Consider the following 20249-nt stretch of genomic DNA (forward strand, 5'->3'; position numbering starts at 1 on the left):
GTGTGTGTGTGTGTGTGTGTGTGTTCTCCCCAGAACCGAGGAAAGGGGGGGGCCGTGAGTAAACTGATGGAGTGCATGGCGGCAGAGGAGGACTTCGAACCCAACCAGGATTCAAGCTTCTCTGAGGATGAGCACTTACCCCGTGGTGGGGCCACAGAGAGACCTTTGACCCCAGGTGAGTATCCCGAGAGGCTTCAGGGGTTCCCCAGAAGTATTTAGATATCAGCTTAAGGCGAGGCCCTGAGGCTGGGGCAGCTCAGCTCTGGCCTAGCCAGCCTGTAGTGGGGACGGATGAAGAGGGATGGGTCAGGTCGATGAAATGCTGATCTTCAGGCCTGTCTCCAAAGTAAGGGTCTCCGTGTGCATTTTAATGTAAGCCTGTCTGTGCGGGAGGCAGGGAGGCGAGCAGGAAGCTGCTGGCAGCAAGCCTCAGCTACAGCAGGACGACATGGGACAGAGACTACTTAGCACATGATGAGTTAGTTGGGAGAACGGACAGGTGGGGCGGTGGGTCACATGATCAGAAAGAGGTAAGGACGGGTGGAGTGTGGGCAATCACACACTTGTGTTTGAGGGCTACAGTTTTGGGGTGTTTTAATGATGCTCTTGGAGGGCACTTGGACCTCAGGGTCTGAGCTAGGAGGAGGGATGGTGGATATGCACTGTGGGAGGCAGGCTGGAAGAGGAGCTGGGCCATCCCTGCTTGGGGGTGGGGGTGGTCCTAGTCATTCTGACAGTGGTGTAGCCAGCAGCATCTTCACAAATGTCTGGATAGCAGTGCAGGCCGCAGCAGGCATGCTCCCGTGGTGATGGGGTGTGAGGGTCCAAACCCCAGCACTCTGCCGTGAATGTCAGTACAAGGTTAAGAGTGGGGCCCATGGGTGTGACTGAGACACAGGAGGTCTCCTGCCTGTGCAGAGCCAGCACTCTGCTCTCTGCTAGCCAAAGCAACCAGCGCTGTCAAGCCCAACTGTAAAGTGCACAACGCTCCCTCTGCCTGTGAGCATGGTTGAGTGCCTGGTAGAGTGGAAAAGTGGTGTTTTCTTCTGCTACCAGAGTCCAGAGCTACTTGACACCATCCGTCTGTCTGTCTGTCTGTCTGTCTGTCTGTCTATCTAGAGCTTCACACAGTCTGAGCCACATCTCTAGCCATTCTAAACAAGTATTTTTGGGCCCTTTATTCTTGGATTATAGGCAGGCTTTCTATTGTGGAGACACACCCCAGCCCTTCCCTGGGGGATTCTAGGCAGGGGCTCTACCACTGAGCCACACCCTAGCCCCTCAGTGGGGGATTCTAGGCAGGGGCTCTACCACTGAGCCACACCCTAGCCCCTCACTGGGGGATTCTAGGCAGGGGCTCTACCACTGAGCCACACCTCAGCCCCTCACTGGGGGATTCTAGGCAGGGGCTCTACCACTGAGCCACACCCCAGCTCCTCACTGGGGGATTCTAGGCAGGGGCTCTACCACTGAGCCACACCCCAACCCCTCACTGGGGGATTCTAGGCAGGGGCTCTACTACTGAGTCACACCCCAGCCCCTCACTGGGGGATTCTAGTCAGAGGCTCTACCACTGAGCCACACCCCCAGCCCCTCACTGGGGGATTCTAGGCAGGTGCTCTACCACTGAGCCACACCCCCAGCCCCTCACTGGGGGATTCTAGGCAGGGGCTCTACCACTGAGCCACACCCCCAGCCCCTCACTGGGGGATTCTAGGCAGGGGCTCTACCACTGAGCCACACCCCAGCCCCTCACTGGGGAGTCTAGGCAGGTGCTCTACTACTGAGCTCTGCCCCCACCCTTCTTTCTCACTTTTCAAGACTGAATTTCACTAAGTTGCCTTGGCTGGGCTTGAGCACCTTGTGTAGATCAGGCTGGCCATGCACCTCAGTCTTGTGTCTCTTGTGTCACCCCAATGACAGGCCACCATCATCAGCCCCACTTGGGGTCTTTTTCATGTTTGCCACTTCAGGGACCAGATATAAAGCCTTATGGAGAAGAAAAAGAGAGAAACTGGGGTAGGCAGTCTCTGTGGGGCAGGGGTCTCAGGTGAAGATAAAGAAGACCAGTCTAGGACATGGCACAGGGGGCTGGACTGGACTCAGTGTTGAAGCAGGTACCTTTAACATCCTTGGGGGGTCTTCACAGCCCAGGACCTAGAGAGTATTCATCTACGGGATGGAAAAGTTGATTACTCCTGGCTTTTCACTCATCTGAGATTTTCCTAGTTGTCTATAAAGACTGGCAGGAGGGGCTGCCCATATTCCACACCGTGTGCAATTGGGACCCAGTGAATATGGGGACAGCCATATACACACAGGCCCCGCAACTCTATCTGGATACCCCGCAGCCTTCATTTCCTAGAGGAAGGCCTGGGGCGGTCTTCCCATAGACATCCTCTGACCCTGCCCGGCTCCACTGCCCCCCTCTCTGCAGCCCCCCGCTCCTGCATCATTGACAAGGAGGAGCTGAAGGACGGCCTGCGGGTACTCATCCCTATGGACGACAAGCTGCTGTATGCGGGACACGTGCAGACCGTGCATTCACCCGACATGTGAGTGATCACCGGGAGGCTTGCCGGCTGGCTCCCACACCCACGCCTGGTTCTGCCTCTGGGCCACCTGGACAGGTTGCTTCTCACTGTCTCTAAGGTGGGAGAACAACCGTGTCGGGAGTTCTGGGGAGTCACTGGGGCTCAGTAGTTGAGAGTTGCATCCGAATAGACCCTAACTTCTGTAGGGCGGAGCTAGATGTTATGGGGCCTAGCAGGAAGTGGGTGAGATGTACAGCCCTCCTTTGGAATGAGGGGTTCTGGCTGGGCATGCTCTCTAGTCCTTGAATTATATAAATGAGGACACTGGGTACAGGAAGAGCAAGAACACAATCTATATTTACATAGTAGCATATATATTAATACAATGTATATAACATTAATATATTATATATTAGTGTATTATATATTAATATATATAACACATACTTGTATATGGTATATATTATATACTTTTGTACTATATATATTACTTGGGTCTGTTGATTCTAGGTCTGTGGCTGTACAATCATGTGGCTGATCATGATATGATATAACATGATACAATATATATACATACACACACACATATGTAATATAAATCCATATTGATATAGTTAACAGACATCTGAACCTAAAGCTAACTCCCGTGTGCCGTGTGCAGAGCTGGCGGTGCTAGGTTGGGGCCATTCAGTTTCTAGCACAGGGTTCTCTGGCCACTGCCCTATTGTGTATGTGTCTTTGTCCCTGCAGATACCGTGTGGTGGTGGAAGGTGAGCGTGGGAACCGTCCCCACATCTACTGCCTGGAACAGCTACTGCAGGAGGCGGTGAGTGGGGGAGGGAGGGGCTCCAAGGCAATGGCCAGGTCTTGATCACCTCCTTTCCAGTCACCTTCTGACCTTCAATCTGTACTCTACTAGATTATAGACGTGAAGCCGGCCTCTACACGCTTCTTGCCCCAGGGGACCAGGATCGCTGCCTACTGGAGCCAACAGTACCGCTGCCTGTATCCAGGCACGGTGGTCCGAGGTGAGATACCTTTCCTCCCCAGCTTCCCCAACTGCTAATAACTCATTATCAGTTCATCTGGTCAATGAATCCAGCTCCCAACAGTAGACACTGTTACTGGTTTGTATAAATAAATTCCAGGGAGGGCTTTCTGGTATGGCTTGATCCAACTATCCAGATGAAGTCAGCAGGACTCAGGATCTTGGTATCTGACCTTGGAATGTGATCTGTAGGCTGGCTACACCCCAGCTTCTTGGGAAGGCATCCAGCTTCACACCAATCGTCAGGGTGCTCAGTCTCCTGCCTTCCCACTTGGGTCAGGGGTGACTGACTTGGCTTATGAGGTTTCCTTGAGGCTGGTACAGTTGAGGCCACTGGGCTGGGCCTATTAAAATCCTGTTCCTGTGGCTAAGGAATGAAGCTGGCTTCCCTTCTCCATGGATACTGTATTATAGTGGACAAACTACCTGGCAGAAAATGTCAGGGCAGGAGGACCTGATTTGACTTGCAGTCTCAGCAGGCGTATCGCTGTTCAGGTCTGTGGGTCTCTTGATTCTGGGTCTGTGAAGTAGAGCATCGTGGCTGTACAGTCGTGTGAGTGATTGTGATATCACGATAATTAACATGAAGCACGAGAAACAGCATGTTCGCCTCATGATAAACAGGGAGCAGAGAGTGCGGGGAGACCACACACCAGGTACAACCTTCAAAAAGGATGCCCCCAGTGACCAGCTACCACAGTTAGGCCCCACTTCTGCAGGTTCCCACCCCATAGTAGCACCAACAGCTGGGTACATGGGAAGTCTGGGGTGCTGTTAGTCACACAGAGAAGGCGAGCAGACAGAAGACAAATGGGCTGGGGGATGGGATGATGGTTCAGAGGCTAGGAATGCTTGCCTCCAAGTCTTGAAAGTCAGAGTTTAGATGCTCGCCCCCCGCCCCCCCGCCCCACAACAAGCCGCATCTCCTATACACACTTGAAACTCCAGCTCTGCAGGGTATAGAGGATCACAGAGGGCTTGCTGCCTTTCAGCCTAACAGAAAATGTGAGCTTCTGGTTTCAGGGAGCCACCCTGCCTTGAAGGACTAGGTTGAGGGGGATAGTGGAGAGCACCTGATGCCGTCTGTCTGGCCTCTGCATACACACATGTGCATACAAACAAATGAATACATATTTTAAAACCAAAAGAAGAATTGGTTACAGGGCTGTAGAGACAGCTCTCCAGTTGATACTTACTGATCTTGTGGAAGACACAAGTTGGGTTCTCAGCATTTATCCACATGGCAGCTCACAAATACCTGAGACGCCAGTTCGGGGGACCCAGTGCTGTCTTCTAATCTCCACAGGCTTCTGCATACACACGGTACACAAACTCACTCAGGGGCGCACACATACACACAAATGAGTTAAGTCTGTAAATCACTGATCAGTCCCCAGAAATCGTGTTATTCCAGTAAAAGTTTGTCTAGGAGTCTGGCTTTCTGAGACTTTGTCTACCAGTACCATGAAGGGCTGGATGCTCTCCAGACTGCCTCAGGGGCCCCTTGGAGTTTTAGAACTAGACATGGCCAGCATGCTAAGGCTCCCCTTGGACTTTTCTGTGCCACATTCTGTCTCCTTCATGATTCATCTCTTCATCTTAACAGATCTTTCAGTAGTTTGGTTGGTTGGAGATGTGGACTCCTATGGCCCGGGCTAGATTCAAACCTTCTACTTAAGACAGTGAAGACTTTGAACCTCTGACCCCTCCTGCCTTCAGCTCCCAAGTGCTGGGTGCATGTGCCATCTCACCAAGCTGATGCAGTACCGGGGATGGAACCAAGGATTTGTGTATTCATAGCTGTCACTGTGCCATCTGAGCCACGCCCCAGCCTCTTATAGTTTTCTGAGAAAGACTCCACAGATGCTAAGTTTAATAAATTCCATGTGTTACCATCTGTTTAGTCTGCCTTTTACTTAGAGACAGTTGAGCTGGGTATACATTCCACATTGGAAATAATTTTCCCCTTACCACTCCCCTTTTTTTTAGAGACAGGGTTTCTCTGTGTAGCCCTGGCTGTCCTGGAACTAGCTCTGTAGACCAGCTGGCCTCAAACTCAGAGATCTACTTACCTCTGCCTCCCAAGTCCTGAGATTAAAGATGTGTGACACTATGCCTAGCTACATTTTCTTTCTGCATTGAACTTCCAATATTATTTGATAAGTTCACTGCATTGGAATTCCTAAACAGGTTTGAAGATGAGAATTCAGATACCCAACACCCATGTCAAAGCCAGGAGAGTGTCTCCTTATAATCCCAATATGTGGGAGACAGACCTGTGATCCCCTGAGCAAGCCACTTGCCTCGATTAGCTTGTCTCCACGGAGTGGAGAGAGACGAGGGTACCCTGGGTTAACGGCTGGCCTCCACACACGTGCACACATGTGAATTTATACCTACGTGTCACACGTGTCAGACACATGCAGTAAAAACAGTAATTCATTAATCTTTGTGGGAGGCTCATTTTGGTTTTCTCTCTGTGTTTTGAATCGTTTTAATCTTATGGTCTCCAGTCTTGCACTTCATGTGCGCGCACATGAAGTGCAGGCATGTGCATGTCAAACGTACACATGTGGAAGTCAGGGGATGGTTTGCTAGATTGTGTTCTGCCTCCACTGCAGGTCCTGGGGATGCAGCTCCTGACTTCAGGCTTTTCAGCAAGCATGTTTTCCCGCTAAGCCTTCTTGCCAGGCCTGTCTTCGAACTTTCGATCCTCTGGCCTCAGGCTCTGAGTGCTGGGATTGCACCAATACTTCAGTTTGACATTTTCCGCTCCCTTGAGGGTTAATTTTCAAGGAAATCTTTGCTCTGTCAGCACATCTGATTTTGAAGAATCCCACACAGGGTGTTTTGTTCGTTTGTTTGGATTCCTTTGGCTCCTTCCTGGAAGCTGCTCTTCCTCTTCCTCTAATTAGACATTGCCCAGGCCTCTCTGTTGATCCTTGGTGAAGAGATTGAAGACACAGTCTGGAGCTCTGCATTCTGGTGGGTGGGCGGAGGCGTCTGCTCAGAGATTCCCCAGTGCTGGCATGCATAGGTCCTTTCTCCTTAACTGTGTCAGGGCCACAAGGCCTGTGTCTTTGAGGATTTGGCCTTAGCATTTGTATATTGGGAAGGGCTGGCGTGTCCCCATGTTTAGTATTTGGATGTACCCAGTACCTTTTGGTCTAGAGCTGCTCAAATCTTTCTTTCTTTTTTTTTTTTTTTAAAGATTTATTTATTTATTATATATGAATACATTGTAGCTGTCTTCAGACACACCAGAAGAGGGCATCAGATCTCATTACAGATGGTTGTGAGCCACCATATGGTTGCTAGGATTTGAACTCAGGACCTCTGGAAAGGCAGTCAGTGCTCTTAACCACTGAGCCATCTCTCCAGCCCTGCTCAAATCTTTCTATTCATCCTGCCCGTATCGATTCCTTCAGCAGATTCAGATTCCTGTATTGTCAGCCTTGACATTACTTTTATTGACCTGTCTCCTTCCAGAGCAGTAAAACCAAAGCCAGAGTCATCCAGACTTGGTCAGGTACTCAAGGCTGAGGTAGGAGGATCACAAGGTCAAGGCTTCCCTGGGCTATAGAGTTAGTTCAAGGCCAGGCTGGACAACTTAAGTGAGGCCCTGTCTCAACAAATAAAAGTAAGAACAGTGCTAAGGATGTAGCTGGCTGGTAGAATGCTTGTCAGGCATGTGTGAGGTTCAGCTTGGAACCACCATCAACTATGACTCTGTTCCTATGGAATATTCTAGAATGTAGGCCTGTGCCTCACGTCCTGTCTTTGACATTCAGAGCTTATATACTTGGTAAGGCTTTTCAAAGTGGCTTTTGGGTCTTGTGTATGAGGAAACCCAGAAATGTATCTGGTCATTTGTCTGTAGCCCCTAGAGTATAAGAAACAGAGCCAGAAATGAGAGAGCCAGCCTCTCTCCTTGACTGGTGTGGTTCTTAACTCCCACACTTGCACACCTGTGTACACACCCCAGGGTCCTCAAAGGCTGTGCCTCGGTGGCCTGGGCTGTGGTTTGAGGAGCCTCCCTGACCTGCCCTTCCCCTCAGGGCTGCTGGACCTTGAAGATGATGGAGACTTGATCACCGTGGAGTTTGATGACGGAGACACCGGCAGGATCCCTCTCTCACACATCCGCCTCTTGCCGCCTGACTATAAAATACAATGTGAGTGGAACCTATGGCACAGGGGACAAGAGAGGGGGTCCCTGAAGACCCCAGCTGGGACCCACACACCTAGGCCCTTGCCCTGCCTACCTAGCAGTACATACTACCTGCTCAGTGTTGCCTAGGTTCCCTCCACGGATCTCTGGGCTCAGTGTGGCATTCGGTTTTCTCTTCTTCATTTCTTCCTTCTTTGTACAAACTAGATAAGAACTCTACCACTGAGCCACCCCCCAACCCCTCACTGGGGGATTCTAGGCAGGGGCTCTACCACTGAGCCATGCCTCAGCCCCTCACTGGGGGATTCTAGGCAGGTATTCTACCACTGAGCCACACCCCAGCCCCTCACTGGGGGATTCTAGGCAGGGGCTCTACCACTGAGCCACATCCCAGCCCCTCACTGGGGGATTCTAGGCAGGGGCTCTACCACTGAGCCACGCCCCAGCACTGGATGATTCTAGGCCCTATTGCTGAGCTCCCTAACATGGGTTACCTGCAGATTATCCCACCTGTAAGCAAGAAGCCTGGATCAGTAGTACCTGAGACATTGTCCCTTTGTCCTGAAGGTGCTGAGCCATCCCCAGCACTCCTAGTGCCCAGTGCAAAACGCCGTAGCAGGAAGACCAGCAAAGACACGGGGGAAGTCAAAGAAGGGGCTGCCACGGGGCCTCAGGAGGCTACAGGGGGCAAGGCTCGAGGGAGAGGACGGAAACCTAGCATCAAGGCTAAGGCTGGTAAGTTTTCCCTGGTCTAGGAGGTACGGGAATGAGACCACCGCGGGGATCGGATGCTGGGCCTTGGGGCTTCCTATAAATGACTTACCTCCATCTTAAGAAGAATTCTGTATAATGTCGTATGGGTCACTTCATGATTAAAGGACTTGGAGAACATTTGAGGGACTTCCCCAAGGGCTTACACAGGGAGGGACTTTGCCCACAGAGTCCTACTGAGGGTTCCACAGGCCTTTCTGACTGGGATCCTAGCTCATCCATCAGGAAGTCCTACTTTTCTCCCAGTGTTCTTTACCCTTGACCTCCACTTGTGATCTCTCTATCAGACAGAGCTGTTGTCCTAGAGGAAGGGGCTGCCACCAGTGAGGTTCCCAGTACTCCCTTAGCCCTGGAACCCATCAGCACTCCAAATTCTAAGAAGAGTACACCAGAACCAGTGGACAAGCGGGCCAGAGCCCCCAAAGCACGCTCAGTCTCTGCACAGCCCAGCCCCGTACCACCCACCTTCTCTAGCTGCCCAGCTCCGGAATCCTTTGGGGAGCTTCCAACCCCTGCTACAACCCCACTCGTCACCATGCCTGTCACCATGCCTGCCACTCGCCCCAAACCCAAGAAGGCTCGGGCTGCCGAGGGGTCAGGTGCCAAAGGTCCCCGGAGGCCAGGAGAAGATGATGAACTGCTTGTCAAACTGGACCACGAGGGGGTCATGTCTCCCAAAAGCAAGAAGGCCAAAGAGGCCCTCCTCCTGCGGGAAGATCCAGGGCCCGGGGGTTGGCCAGAGTCCACAGGGTTGCTTAGCCTGGCCAGCTACTCACCAGCTGTTGGCAGCAGTGAGCCCAAGGCCACCTGGCCCAAGGGTCTAGATGGAGACCTTACTCAGGAGCCCGGGCCGGGGCTTCCTTTAGAAGATCCTGGCAACTCCAAAAGCCCAGACAAGGCCCAGGCTGAACAGGATGGGGCAGAGGAGTCAGAGACCACTTCCAGAAGCAGCAGCAGCAGCAGCAGCAGCAGCAGCAGTAGTAGCAGCAGCAGCAGTAGCAGCAGCAGCAGCAGCAGTGGTTCAGAGACAGAAGGCGAGGAGGATGCTGAGAAGAACAGGGAGGACAGCCGTGGTGCAGGGGGCCGGACCTGCAGTGCTGCCAGCTCCAGGGCCTCTTCTCCTGCCTCCTCTTCCTCCTCTTCCTCCTCCTCCTCTTCCTCCTCCTCTTCTTCCTCTTCCTCCTCCTCTTCTTCATCTTCTTCCTCTTCCTCATCTTCCTCTTCCTCTTCCTCTTCTTCTTCCTCCTCTTCCTCTTCCACGACAGACGAGGACTCTTCTTGCAGCTCTGATGATGAAGCAGCCCCTGCACCCGCCGCTGGTCCCTCCACACAGCCAGCGCTCCCCGCTAAGGTATCCAAGCCACCTAGCAAGGCACGCTCCTCCTCGGCTCACTCCCCAGGCAAGAAGGCACCCCCTGCCACCCAGCCACCGCCCCAGCCCCCACCCCAGCCCCAGCAGACTCTTCAGCCCAAGACCCAGGCTGGGGCTGGGCCCAAGAGCCGACCCAAGAAGAGAGAAGGCGTACACCTGCCTACCACCAAGGAGCTGGCCAAGCGGCAGCGGCTGCCATCTGTGGAGAACAGACCCAAGATCGCTGCCTTCCTACCTGCCCGGCAGCTGTGGAAGTGGTTTGGCAAGCCCACCCAGGTAAGGTTTCTGTAAGGAATAACAGGGTAGGGGAGTCCTGAGTTCCAGAAGAGCACCCTGGATTCCAAAATCCATTTTACCCCGAGTCCACGTCTTGTACCGAGCAACCCTGCCCATATATTTCACAACTTTCCTTTTGAAGCTCAAGTCTGGACCCTGCAGGGACCCGTACAGGCCCTCCTATGTTGCTCAAGCCAGAAAGAGATCTTTCCAGAGCCCTCAGCAGCCAGCCTGTTCATCATATCACTCTGTCTTTATTTGTTTTTTTTAAATATTTATTTATTTATTTTATTGATGAGTACACTGTAGCTGTCTTCAGACACACCAGAAGAGGGCATCAGATCTCATTACAGATGGTTGTGAGCCACCATGTGGTTGCTGGGATTTGAACTCAGGACCTCTGGAAGAGCAGTCAGTGCTCTTAACCGCTGAGCCATCTCTCCAGTCCCTCACTCTGTCTTTAAACCTCAAGTTCTGAACCCTGAAGCAGCCAATGACCAGAGTGAACACCTTTTCCCTGGTTTGCACCCTGTGTTGGCTCTAAGCAAGTAGCCATGTGTGGTGGGCCAGGGGTCCTACCTCTGCCCTGACAGTTTGGGGAATGGTCTTCCAGAAGCCAGTTCTAAGCACCCTGACCCACTGCCTATCAGCTCTCCACCTACACACGTGTGCACACACCTGCTTGTACACACCGGCACCAAGTGCACACACGGATGTATGTTCAGGCATGCATGTGCATGCGCGGGTGCTGTTATGAATTGAACGGTGCTAACTCCCGTCCCGCCCCCCACCGACCACACACTGCCATGTTCTGAATGCCCCATCTACTCTACAGTAGCACCATGTTGGATGTTGTAGAAACTTGTGGAAAGTGGTCCCTGGCTAGAGAGTCACTGGCAGGGTGGGTCCTGAGGATATAGTTATTACTGCTGACATTTCCTGTCTTCCTGGTCAGCTGTGAGATGAACAGCTGCCATGTTCTCTCCTTGTCAGGGGTTTTACCCACGCACATAGTGTCAGATAACCCCAAACTAGATCTTCGGAAAGCACAAGCCAAAGTAAATCTTCCCTCCTTTTTAAAGTTTTCTTACTGAGAGAGGTGGTGGCACACACCTTTAATTCCAGCACTCGGAAGGGAGGCAGAGGCAGGTGGATTTCTGAGTTCAAGGCCAGCCTGGTCTACAGAGCAAGTTCCAGGACAGCCAGGGCTACACAGAAAAACCCTGTCTCAAAATAACAAACAAACAAAAATTCTTTTTTTAAATATATATTTAGTCTATCAGGTATTTGGCTAGCAGTGAGCGAGGTAATTATAAATGGACCACAGAGACGTGAACACGTTACATAGCCATGTGAACTTGCATGTCCACTTACATGCAATATATATGGGACGAGGTATACATGTACATACACTTCTCAGTGGAGGGTTTTGTCAGTAGCTGTTCTGGAAGCTTCCATGTGGATGGATACAGCCCTCCTGGTCAGCAGTCCACCCCGCACCTGTGGGTAGAAAGATTCAGAGCTCCAGTGTGTTGCCCAGCTTTCCCTCACAGTAACAAAATACCCTCTGTACAGCCGAGGACGGACTTGAATGTCTGATCCTCCTGCACGCTGGGATTATAGGCACGTACTACCATGTCGGCTTCATGACATCCTGAGGATGGAGGCCAGGGCTCTCTGCATACTGAGTGAGCCCAGCACCAGTCCTAGGCACCATTCATTGCTTTAGTCTCTGGTGAAGTACTGGGTGTCATGGTGAAGAAACCTATCTGGGAATAAACTGCTCATAGCATGTCCAGGCAGCAAAGAAAAAGAGAAATTTCCTTGAGGGCATTCCTTAATGACCTACTGACCTCACAAGCCCTGCCCTTCTTCCTCACCTCTTCCCAGTAACTCCATCGTGGACAGCCATGACCTGGAGCCTCTAGGGGACAGTCAGTAACTGACCCTTAGTGCGCAGGTTCACATGTAGGGTTCCCCTATCCACAGGCCCATCCTGGGCTTGCTGTTAGCCTCCAAGTGCCTAGGCCAGCGTCCCCAGGCTGTGTGAACAGCTCTGACAGGGAGCCACTATTGGTTAGAACCCTTTTTCTGCCTAGTTGTGCTACTTTAACAGAGTTAGGAGTTGGGGACTAACAGTGACAAGTTTAGGGGTATCTGGTGGCCTCCCTCAGTGTTTGTGGAGACTCTGGCTTGTGTGTGTCATCAGTTCCTAGGTTCAGTGAGGCTGGAGAGGTGGAGGTGCTGGAATGTCAGAATCAGGTCTGTTTCAGAAGGGGACGCTTTCTTTGTCCCCCTCCCCCCTCTCCATTCCTGCCTCCTCTCTCCTCCCCCATGCCAACCCCCCCCCCCCCAATTTTGGGGGTATATTGAGGAATTCCAGGTTTGGTGAGAGATGTTGTCTCAAAAAATAAGGCAGAGGCATGAATGGCGGCATGTGTCTTTAATCCCAGCATTCAGCATGCTGAGGCTGGTGGATCTCTGTGAGTTTGAGGCCAGCCTGGTCTACATAGTGAGTTCCAGGACAGCCAGGACTACATAATGAGGCCCTATCTCCAAGAAAGAAAGAAGGCCCAAGACTGGAGAAATGGCTCAGACGTTCCTAGAGCCCCGGACCAGAGTTTGAATCCCAGCACCTACATTGGTGGCTCACAAAGGCCTGTAAACCTTACTCAAAAGGACTTGAAACCTTTCTCCTGCCTCTGTGGGTGTCTGCACACACATACGCACATACACTCACACACACACTAAGATGAAGAGCAGTAAAGGAAGATACCTATGGCTGCCGCATACATGCACCTGCACACACGTACATCACGTGTACATCTGTGTGTATATGCATGCGTGCATGTATACAAACACACGTTTGCATGTTGTTTGTATGTATGTTTGTATGTTTGTATGTATGTCCCCTGTTGCTATGAGAAATTACTTGATCAACTTATAAAAAAAGAAAGCTGGTTTTGCCTCATCGCTTCCCCTACTGTGTGCTGGTTCTGGCTCCATCGCTTGGGCCTCCGCTAATGCAGGAGCTCATGGTGCAGAAACTACTCCTGAATGGTAGACAACAGAGAGAGGAAAGAGCCAGAGGCTTGATAGCTCCCTGTAAGACCGCACCTCCAGTGACCTCCTTACTCTTGTCAGACACCAGCTCTAAACTGTGTTCCGCTCCCTCAGCACCGCCAGCCGGTCTTTAAGTGAACTCTGGGGTAGGCGGGAACGCTTCCAAACTCCAGCTATGGCATCCCTTCCATGCAGACCCCCAGGATTGATGGGAGGTGACTTAGGTCCAGGGCTTGGGGATCCAGATCTGCCCAGACAGTGTCTGGTGGAGTGCCTCGTTTTTTGGCTCTGTGGGTTCGGGCACAGTGCTGGGCTCTCGTCCTGATAATTGAATCCCACAGCGACGAGGCATGAAAGGCAAGGCCCGCAAGCTGTTCTACAAGGCCATTGTCCGAGGCAAGGAGATGATCCGAATCGGTGACTGCGCAGTGTTCCTGTCAGCTGGCCGCCCCAACCTGCCCTATATTGGCCGGATCCAGAGCATGTGGGAATCATGGGGCAACAACATGGTAGTTCGTGTCAAGTGGTTCTACCATCCAGAGGAGACCAGCCCGGGCAAGCAGTTCCATGAGGGCCAGGTGAGTTTCCCTGCCAGGAACTGAGAGACCCTGGTATGTAAACCTGTGGCGTTTCATTTCTGTTGATGGGATAAAATACCCTGATGGAAAGCGACCTAGAGGAGTAAGGGTTTTCTTTAAGCTGACAGTTCTTTGTTATATATAGTTCAGCTCTGGGGAGGCACAGTGGCAAGAGCATGAGACAGTCTGTCCACAGCCAGGAGCAGAGAGAATGAACACATTCATGCTTAGTACTCAGCTTGCTTCCTCTACTCCTGTAGTCCAGGGGTCCTGTGCAGGGAATAGAGCTGCCCACAGTGGGCCAGGTCTTCTCGCCATAATTGACAAAATCAAGATAATCCCCACCAGATGTACCCACTTGGTGCTTTATTGAGACTCTTCACAGATAATTCTAGGTTGTATCAAATTGACCATTAGAAACCATCACACTGAGGCTGGGCATGCTGGGAACAGTGGCCCTGCAAGTTGGAAGGTTGAGTCCAGAGAGTTTGTGTAGTGTCTGGGGTCTCAGATAGGAGGAGAACAAGCCTCAGACTTACCCACATCCATTCCTCCCCCAGCACTGGGACCAGAAGTCGGGGCATAGCCTCCCTGCAGCCCTGCGGGCCTCCAGCCAGAGGAAGGACTTCATGGAGGTAAGGAGCAGCAGTGGGTGCTTGGTGCTGGGGTGCAAGCTGTGTCTAGATGGGGTGGGCCTCAAACTTTCTGCTCTGCCCCTCCCAGCCTCCCCTCCATGTCACACCCCCCCCCCCCCTGAGGCTCTGGGCTACTGGAATCCCTGTCTCTGTCTGACCTGCTCATTAAATCTGCCTTCGGCCCAGTGCCTCCCAGTGCCCCTTCCTTTCTGGGTCTTGCTCTGGCATTTACAGGCACATCTGTTCATCTTTTTCTTCTGTTGTTTCTCTCATTTTTATTTCTTTTCTGTGTGTCTGCATACACACACATTTGTACCTGCAGTGGCGAGCGTGCATGTGGAGACGGGTGGAGGTTCACTGTCGACACTGGGAGCCTTCCTTGATACCAAGCCCAGAGCTCACTGCTGTGGCTGGTCTTACTAGCCAGCTTGCTCCACAGGGCCCCTCTCTCTGTCTCCCAAGGCTGAGATTTCCCGCGGGATACCACAACCATTTGCTACTTAGATGAGTTCTGGGGAATATAACAATGAGGATGGCACTATGTCCGTTGTTACCTTTGGGCATCCTGTCTTTCCTTGCTGCCTGTTTCCTTCCATCTCTTCATCTCTCTGTCACTGTCTCTCCATCTTTTGCTTGTCTCTTTGTTTCCATCTGTTTTCTCCCCCCCCCACACACACACACCTCCATTGCTCCGTCTCTGTCTCCAGGTCTCTACCCTTAGGGCCTCCTGGGCTCTCCCTGATCAGGAGGGTTCCCTCCAGTTCCTAACACCCACACTGTGTCCCCACAGCGTGCCCTGTACCAGTCCTCCCATGTGGATGAGAACGACGTTCAGACAGTGTCCCACAAGTGCCTGGTGGTGGGCCTGGAACAGTATGAACAGATGCTAAAGACCAAGAAATACCAGGACAGCGAGGGCCTCTACTACCTCGCGGGCACTTATGAGCCCACCACTGGCATGATCTTCTCCACAGACGGCGTGCCTGTGCTCTGCTGAGTGCCGCCCACCCAGCGGGGCCCACAGAGACCCCTCTCCCCACCACTGCCATGGCGCGGGACCACGTGTGTTGTGTGCATGCCAGTGTGCTAGTGGGCGTGTGCATGTGGCCAGGTGGACGCCCCAGGCAAGTGCGAGTGTGTACATGTGTGTGCCCGTATGCATGCACGTGTGTGCACACATGTGCACACATTTCCAGACCCTTTCTGGTCATCCCCTGGTGCCCTCATGCTGAGAATCCCCTCCCCCCACCTCAGCTATCAGGGTCCGGCTCTGCTATCCCCTCAGGGTCACCTCAGTGAGGGTTTCCCTCCAGCACTTTGTATGCGCTTCATGAGGCTGCCCTCTGAGCTCTGGGCCTGTGTAGACTCTTTGATTCTGTGGACGGAGGAAGGGAAAATTCCAAGGACCTAACCTGATGTTTGGTATAGAGTTCAGCCACACCCAGCACGGAGCCCATCCAAGACCTCCTACCATGGGCCGGGGGTCCGGGAGGCCCAACGCCAGCCAGCTTCACCAATCACATCCGGGCATCTGGGCATCCGAATGCCCGGCCTCCACCCTCTCAGGACAGCCTGGACTTGGGGAACAAGGCAGGGGAAGGCAGCCCAGAAGCATCATCATACCCCGTGGGCCCCCCCAGCCCAGACCCTTACACTACAGAAATCCCCAATGGTGCTGAAATCCGCGCCCATGCCCGGCACGGCCCGCCCGGCCCCTCCACCAGGAGGATCCGAAAGGTTACCTGTACAGTTTACTGTAGCCTGCCCCTGTATCATACACCTTTAAATGGAGTCAACTTTTTAATTATATATATAAAGATAAATATATATAAATATATATATATAAACTTTTTAAAACTGTGAAAAATAGCTATGAAATTATAAAAAAAAAACACATTCTGACGTGCAGAATATTATTTTTTATTTCCTGTTAGATCGTGAATGTCTAGCACCGGCTTTATGCCTCCCCCCCTCCCCTGTGCCCTCACCCCTGCCCATGTGTACTGTATCTGCCCCCAAATGGATGAGAGATGGAGATAGACGGAGGGGACCCGAGCCCAGCCCCCAGCTCAGCCCGAAGCACTTAACCAGTCCCCCTGTGCCTGCCAGACCCCAGTGGGGTCCCCGGAGGCTTTGAGCAGACAATCTTGAAGGAAGGAAAAGCCAGATTTCGGTTTTGTTTTTTCTTTTCTTTTTGGGGTGGGGGGTAATTACTGTTTCCTGATTTTTTTTTAAAGTTTCTTTTGGAATTTTGTTTGTTGGCAAATTCTGTGTGATCTTTTTTTCATAAAAAAAAAGGAAAGAAAAAGAAAAAAGAAAAAATTTAATTGGAAAAATACTATGTCTTTGGAGTGGCTTATTTTTGGGGTCCTGGGATCGGTGTGGAGGATCCAGGTAGGGCCCTTGTTCTGGAGCACACAGAGATGGAGAGAGGCTGGAGCCATATACTGGTTTTCAGTGACAGGAGCCCAAGATGCTTGTGGGGGGACAAAATTGAGGGTGCAGCTTGGAGCTGCTGTACTGGGCACAGAGATGAGTTTGGTCCAGCATTTCAGAAGTTCTGGAAGCCAGAGTGGTCTGTCTTGTTTAAAATTCAAGAGCAAGGACCTGGAGGTGATGGGTCAGTAGTTACAAGTGCTTGTTGTCCTTGCAGAAAATCCGGGTTCAGTACCCAGCACCCACATGGCAGCTCACAGCCATATGTAACTCCAGTTCCAAGCATCTGACACCCTCTTCTGACCAGGCTTCACGTGGTGCAGACATACATGCAGGCAAAACATATAAATCTAAAACCTTTTCAGAGATACAGGAGAGAGAAGTTGTCAGTAAAATGCCTGCCTGAGTCCCATACCCAGAAAACACATGAGCAAGCAGGCGAGGCTGTGACCCTGGGGCCCCAGTGCTGAGGAACCAGTCCAGCCAAAGAGCAAGCCCCAGGTCGGTGAAAACCTGTCACAGAGTGGGTGACACTTCAGGAGGCCCGCTGGCCTCCACATACAGAACATACAGGTCAAGCCCACATCTGGAAGGGTCAGGGTCACATATCTGTGTCTGGGTGGGGAACAGTTTGGGGCCTGTGGAAGTTGGATTGCAGGGCTGGCCAGCCATGAGTGTAAATCTGCACTGATAGACAGGGGTTGGCAACAAGTGGTACCGAGGGAAGGCGGAGCTAGAGGTTTCCGGGGAAACAGTGAGGTGGTGGGTGGGAAGAGGCATACTGTTGCCATCTAGTGTCCACCTGTGGCATCACCACAACCTTGGTTTTGATTCATCAGGCTGCCCAACTGGAACCCTCAAGTTCCTGAGGCTACAGGACTTACAGGTGGGTGTGGGGCTCCTCCAAGTTCTATTTTCCATTCTTTGGGGATGCAGAACAGGCCTCTAGACCTGAGGCGGTGACTCAGTAATAGCATTAGCTATATAAGCAGGAGGACTGAGTTTGAATCCACAGAACTCTCTTCAAGAAATTAATATAGGGACTGGAGAGATGGCTCAGCAGTTAAGAGCACTGCCTACACTTCTGGTGTGTCTGAAGAGAGAATGGTGAATATATAAATCTTAAAAAAGGAGAAAGAAATTAGTATGGCCAGCGGGGGTGGTAACGTGGATTTCAGGGGCTTGCTGGACAGCCAGTCTATGCTACTTATGTTGAGAAGCAGGTTAGGTGAGGCAAGGTGAGTAAGGCAGAAGATGACATCATAATAATGGACACTGGATGTCTTCCTCTGTCTTCTATGCACACACATGCAGACCGCACACACGCCACACACACCAACACACACCACACAGCAACACCACACAGAGAGAGAGCGAGAGAGAGACAGAGACAGAGAGAGAGGGAGGGAGGGGGAGGAGGGAGGGAAGGAGGGAGGGAGGGAGGGAGGGAGGGAGAGAGAGAGAGAGAGAGAGAGAGAGAGAGAGAGAGAGAGAGAGAGACTCTAAATTGTCACCAAAACTGGTGACTGTAACGGGAAGAGTCCATTCCTGGCTTTGAGCAGCCTGCCTCCCAGGCCCAGAGGGGTAGAGCTGGGACCAACACACGGCCCTTTTTGAGTTCTTCTTCCTATGAGCCAGATGTATATATCCCCCTGTCCTCATGGGATCAGTGGTCACTAAAGCCAGTGTAAGCCCTGGATGCTCAGAACTAGGCACAAGAGCAGGTTCCTGTGCAAGCATCAGTTCTAAAAACACCCAGCTCAGAGCAGGCGGACCACAAATGTCCCAGCATTGTGGTGAAGACTTATCCCATCAGGACTCCATTTTAATCTCCCCACCCTGCCCTGGTGGCTCACTTCCCACCCTTCCCCCACAAACACCTCCTCAGGGACAGCGATGGGCAGTCTCTGCCATCTTTAATGGCCAGTGCGGTAGTCAGAGAACACACAGGTAGACAGGGCACAGCAGGGATTGGTACAGAGTGGTCACGGCTGGGGCTGGAGTGTGTGGAGAGGCAAGTGTCCTGGCTCAGCAAAAGCTCTCTTTGGCAGGAGGTCCGACAGGCAATCCTCGTACCCATGGCTCTGCTCCTCACCTCGCAGCTATTTGCCAGGGTTTCGAGTGTGTCACCTCATTGCTTGACTCTCAGTGGACAGGAGTGGGGTGGCCTAGGTCATGAGTGGACCTCAGCTGTCCCTGCATTACGGATAAGCTGAATGGAGCGGAATGGACATGAGACATCTCTGTTAGGTGTGGCCCTTAGCCTGTGCTCTAAGGGGGGGGGTGCGTAGGGGAAGTCCTCCACCTAAGATGGGTGCACCCAGGTCAGCTCTGTTGCTATGACTACAGGAGGCCCGTGTAGACCTAGGAATGAGTTTTCCAGACTTAACGCTTTATGTGTGTGGGGCTGGGGGAGGGCTGCGAAGATGTGTCTAAGAACAGGAAGGGTACAGAACGGGGCTGGGGAATTCCCTCCAAGATCTCTAATACTCACAAGGAGGTTCCCCCTATCCAGTAAATGAAAACTACATTGAAGACCATGGGACCCCACAGTGGGGTCACACTGATGGGAGTCAGCTCAGACTGTGGTCAGCCATTCTGAGTGGCTTTGAGGCTAAATAACCCAACCATGACAGTGTGACAAATGTTGAGCCTCTGGACATATAGGGTAAAGGGCAGGTGTCTGACCAAACAAAGGACACAGGGAGGCGGTGCCCTGGGTGGTGAAGACGAGTTCCAGCTGCTTTGCACAACTGGGACAAGGTGGCAAGATGGCGTTAGTGGCTTAGGAGGCAGCCAGGACCCCGCAGGCACTGAGGCAGGGGTGGGAGGGTCCTCAGGCCTTGGGGTAACTGGCCCGAGCAGCCCTTCCTGGGCAGAGGGCAGGATCTGGTGGGCCTGGCTCAGGGGCCCACGGGGATGGAGTCGTTGGCGGCGGCTGTTTGAAAGCAGCTGCTGTGGGCGTCACGGGTGAGGCTGTAGGTACAGTAGGCCACGGCAGAGCCCAGGGTCAGCCCCGACATATAGGACACAGTCATGGTGTTTCCTGTGGACAAGAGTGGTCTGAGTAGGGCAAAGAATAGTCGTAAGGTTGAGGCTGCACTGCGCTACACAATCTCTGTGGCTATGGCTTCTGTCAGGTGTGCACTGTGGTGACAATTGCACACAGGGTTTGAGAGCCTGTGAGACCCTGTGTTCTACCACTGAGCCACGCCCCAGCCCCTCACTGGGGGATTCTAGGCAGGGCCTCTACCACTGAGCCACACCCCAGCCCCTCACTGGGGGATTCTAGGCAGGGGCTCTACCACTGAGCCACGGCCCAGCCCCTCACTGGGGGATTCTAGGCAGGGGCTCTACCACTGAGC

General features: G+C 52.3%; 2 protein-coding genes across 4 annotated transcripts in view; one reads left to right on the top strand and one right to left on the bottom strand.

Moving 5' to 3' along the window:
• The window catches only part of Tnrc18 (trinucleotide repeat containing 18), a 91787-nt gene extending 75114 nt beyond the window's left edge, over positions 1-16673 (top strand). For both annotated transcript variants that reach the window (XM_028755990.1, XM_028755991.1), the window contains 10 exons: positions 34-175; positions 2438-2555; positions 3285-3360; positions 3454-3562; positions 7641-7757; positions 8321-8488; positions 8812-10172; positions 13577-13813; positions 14374-14448; positions 15239-16673. In XM_028755990.1, the coding sequence (XP_028611823.1) occupies positions 34-175; positions 2438-2555; positions 3285-3360; positions 3454-3562; positions 7641-7757; positions 8321-8488; positions 8812-10172; positions 13577-13813; positions 14374-14448; positions 15239-15445 (2610 nt within the window). In that variant the 3' untranslated portion in view covers positions 15446-16673. The remainder of the gene's footprint in view (positions 1-33; positions 176-2437; positions 2556-3284; positions 3361-3453; positions 3563-7640; positions 7758-8320; positions 8489-8811; positions 10173-13576; positions 13814-14373; positions 14449-15238) is intronic.
• A 2110-nt stretch (positions 16674-18783) lies between these two features.
• The window catches only part of Slc29a4 (solute carrier family 29 member 4), a 19802-nt gene continuing 18336 nt past the window's right edge, over positions 18784-20249 (bottom strand). For both annotated transcript variants that reach the window (XM_028756144.1, XM_028756143.1), the window contains exon 11: positions 18784-19930. In XM_028756144.1, the coding sequence (XP_028611977.1) occupies positions 19788-19930 (143 nt within the window). In that variant the 3' untranslated portion in view covers positions 18784-19787. The remainder of the gene's footprint in view (positions 19931-20249) is intronic.

This window comes from Grammomys surdaster, unplaced genomic scaffold (genome assembly GCF_004785775.1).
Source record: "Grammomys surdaster isolate TR1022 unplaced genomic scaffold, NIH_TR_1.0 126109, whole genome shotgun sequence".
Classification (NCBI taxonomy): Eukaryota; Metazoa; Chordata; class Mammalia; order Rodentia; family Muridae; genus Grammomys; species Grammomys surdaster.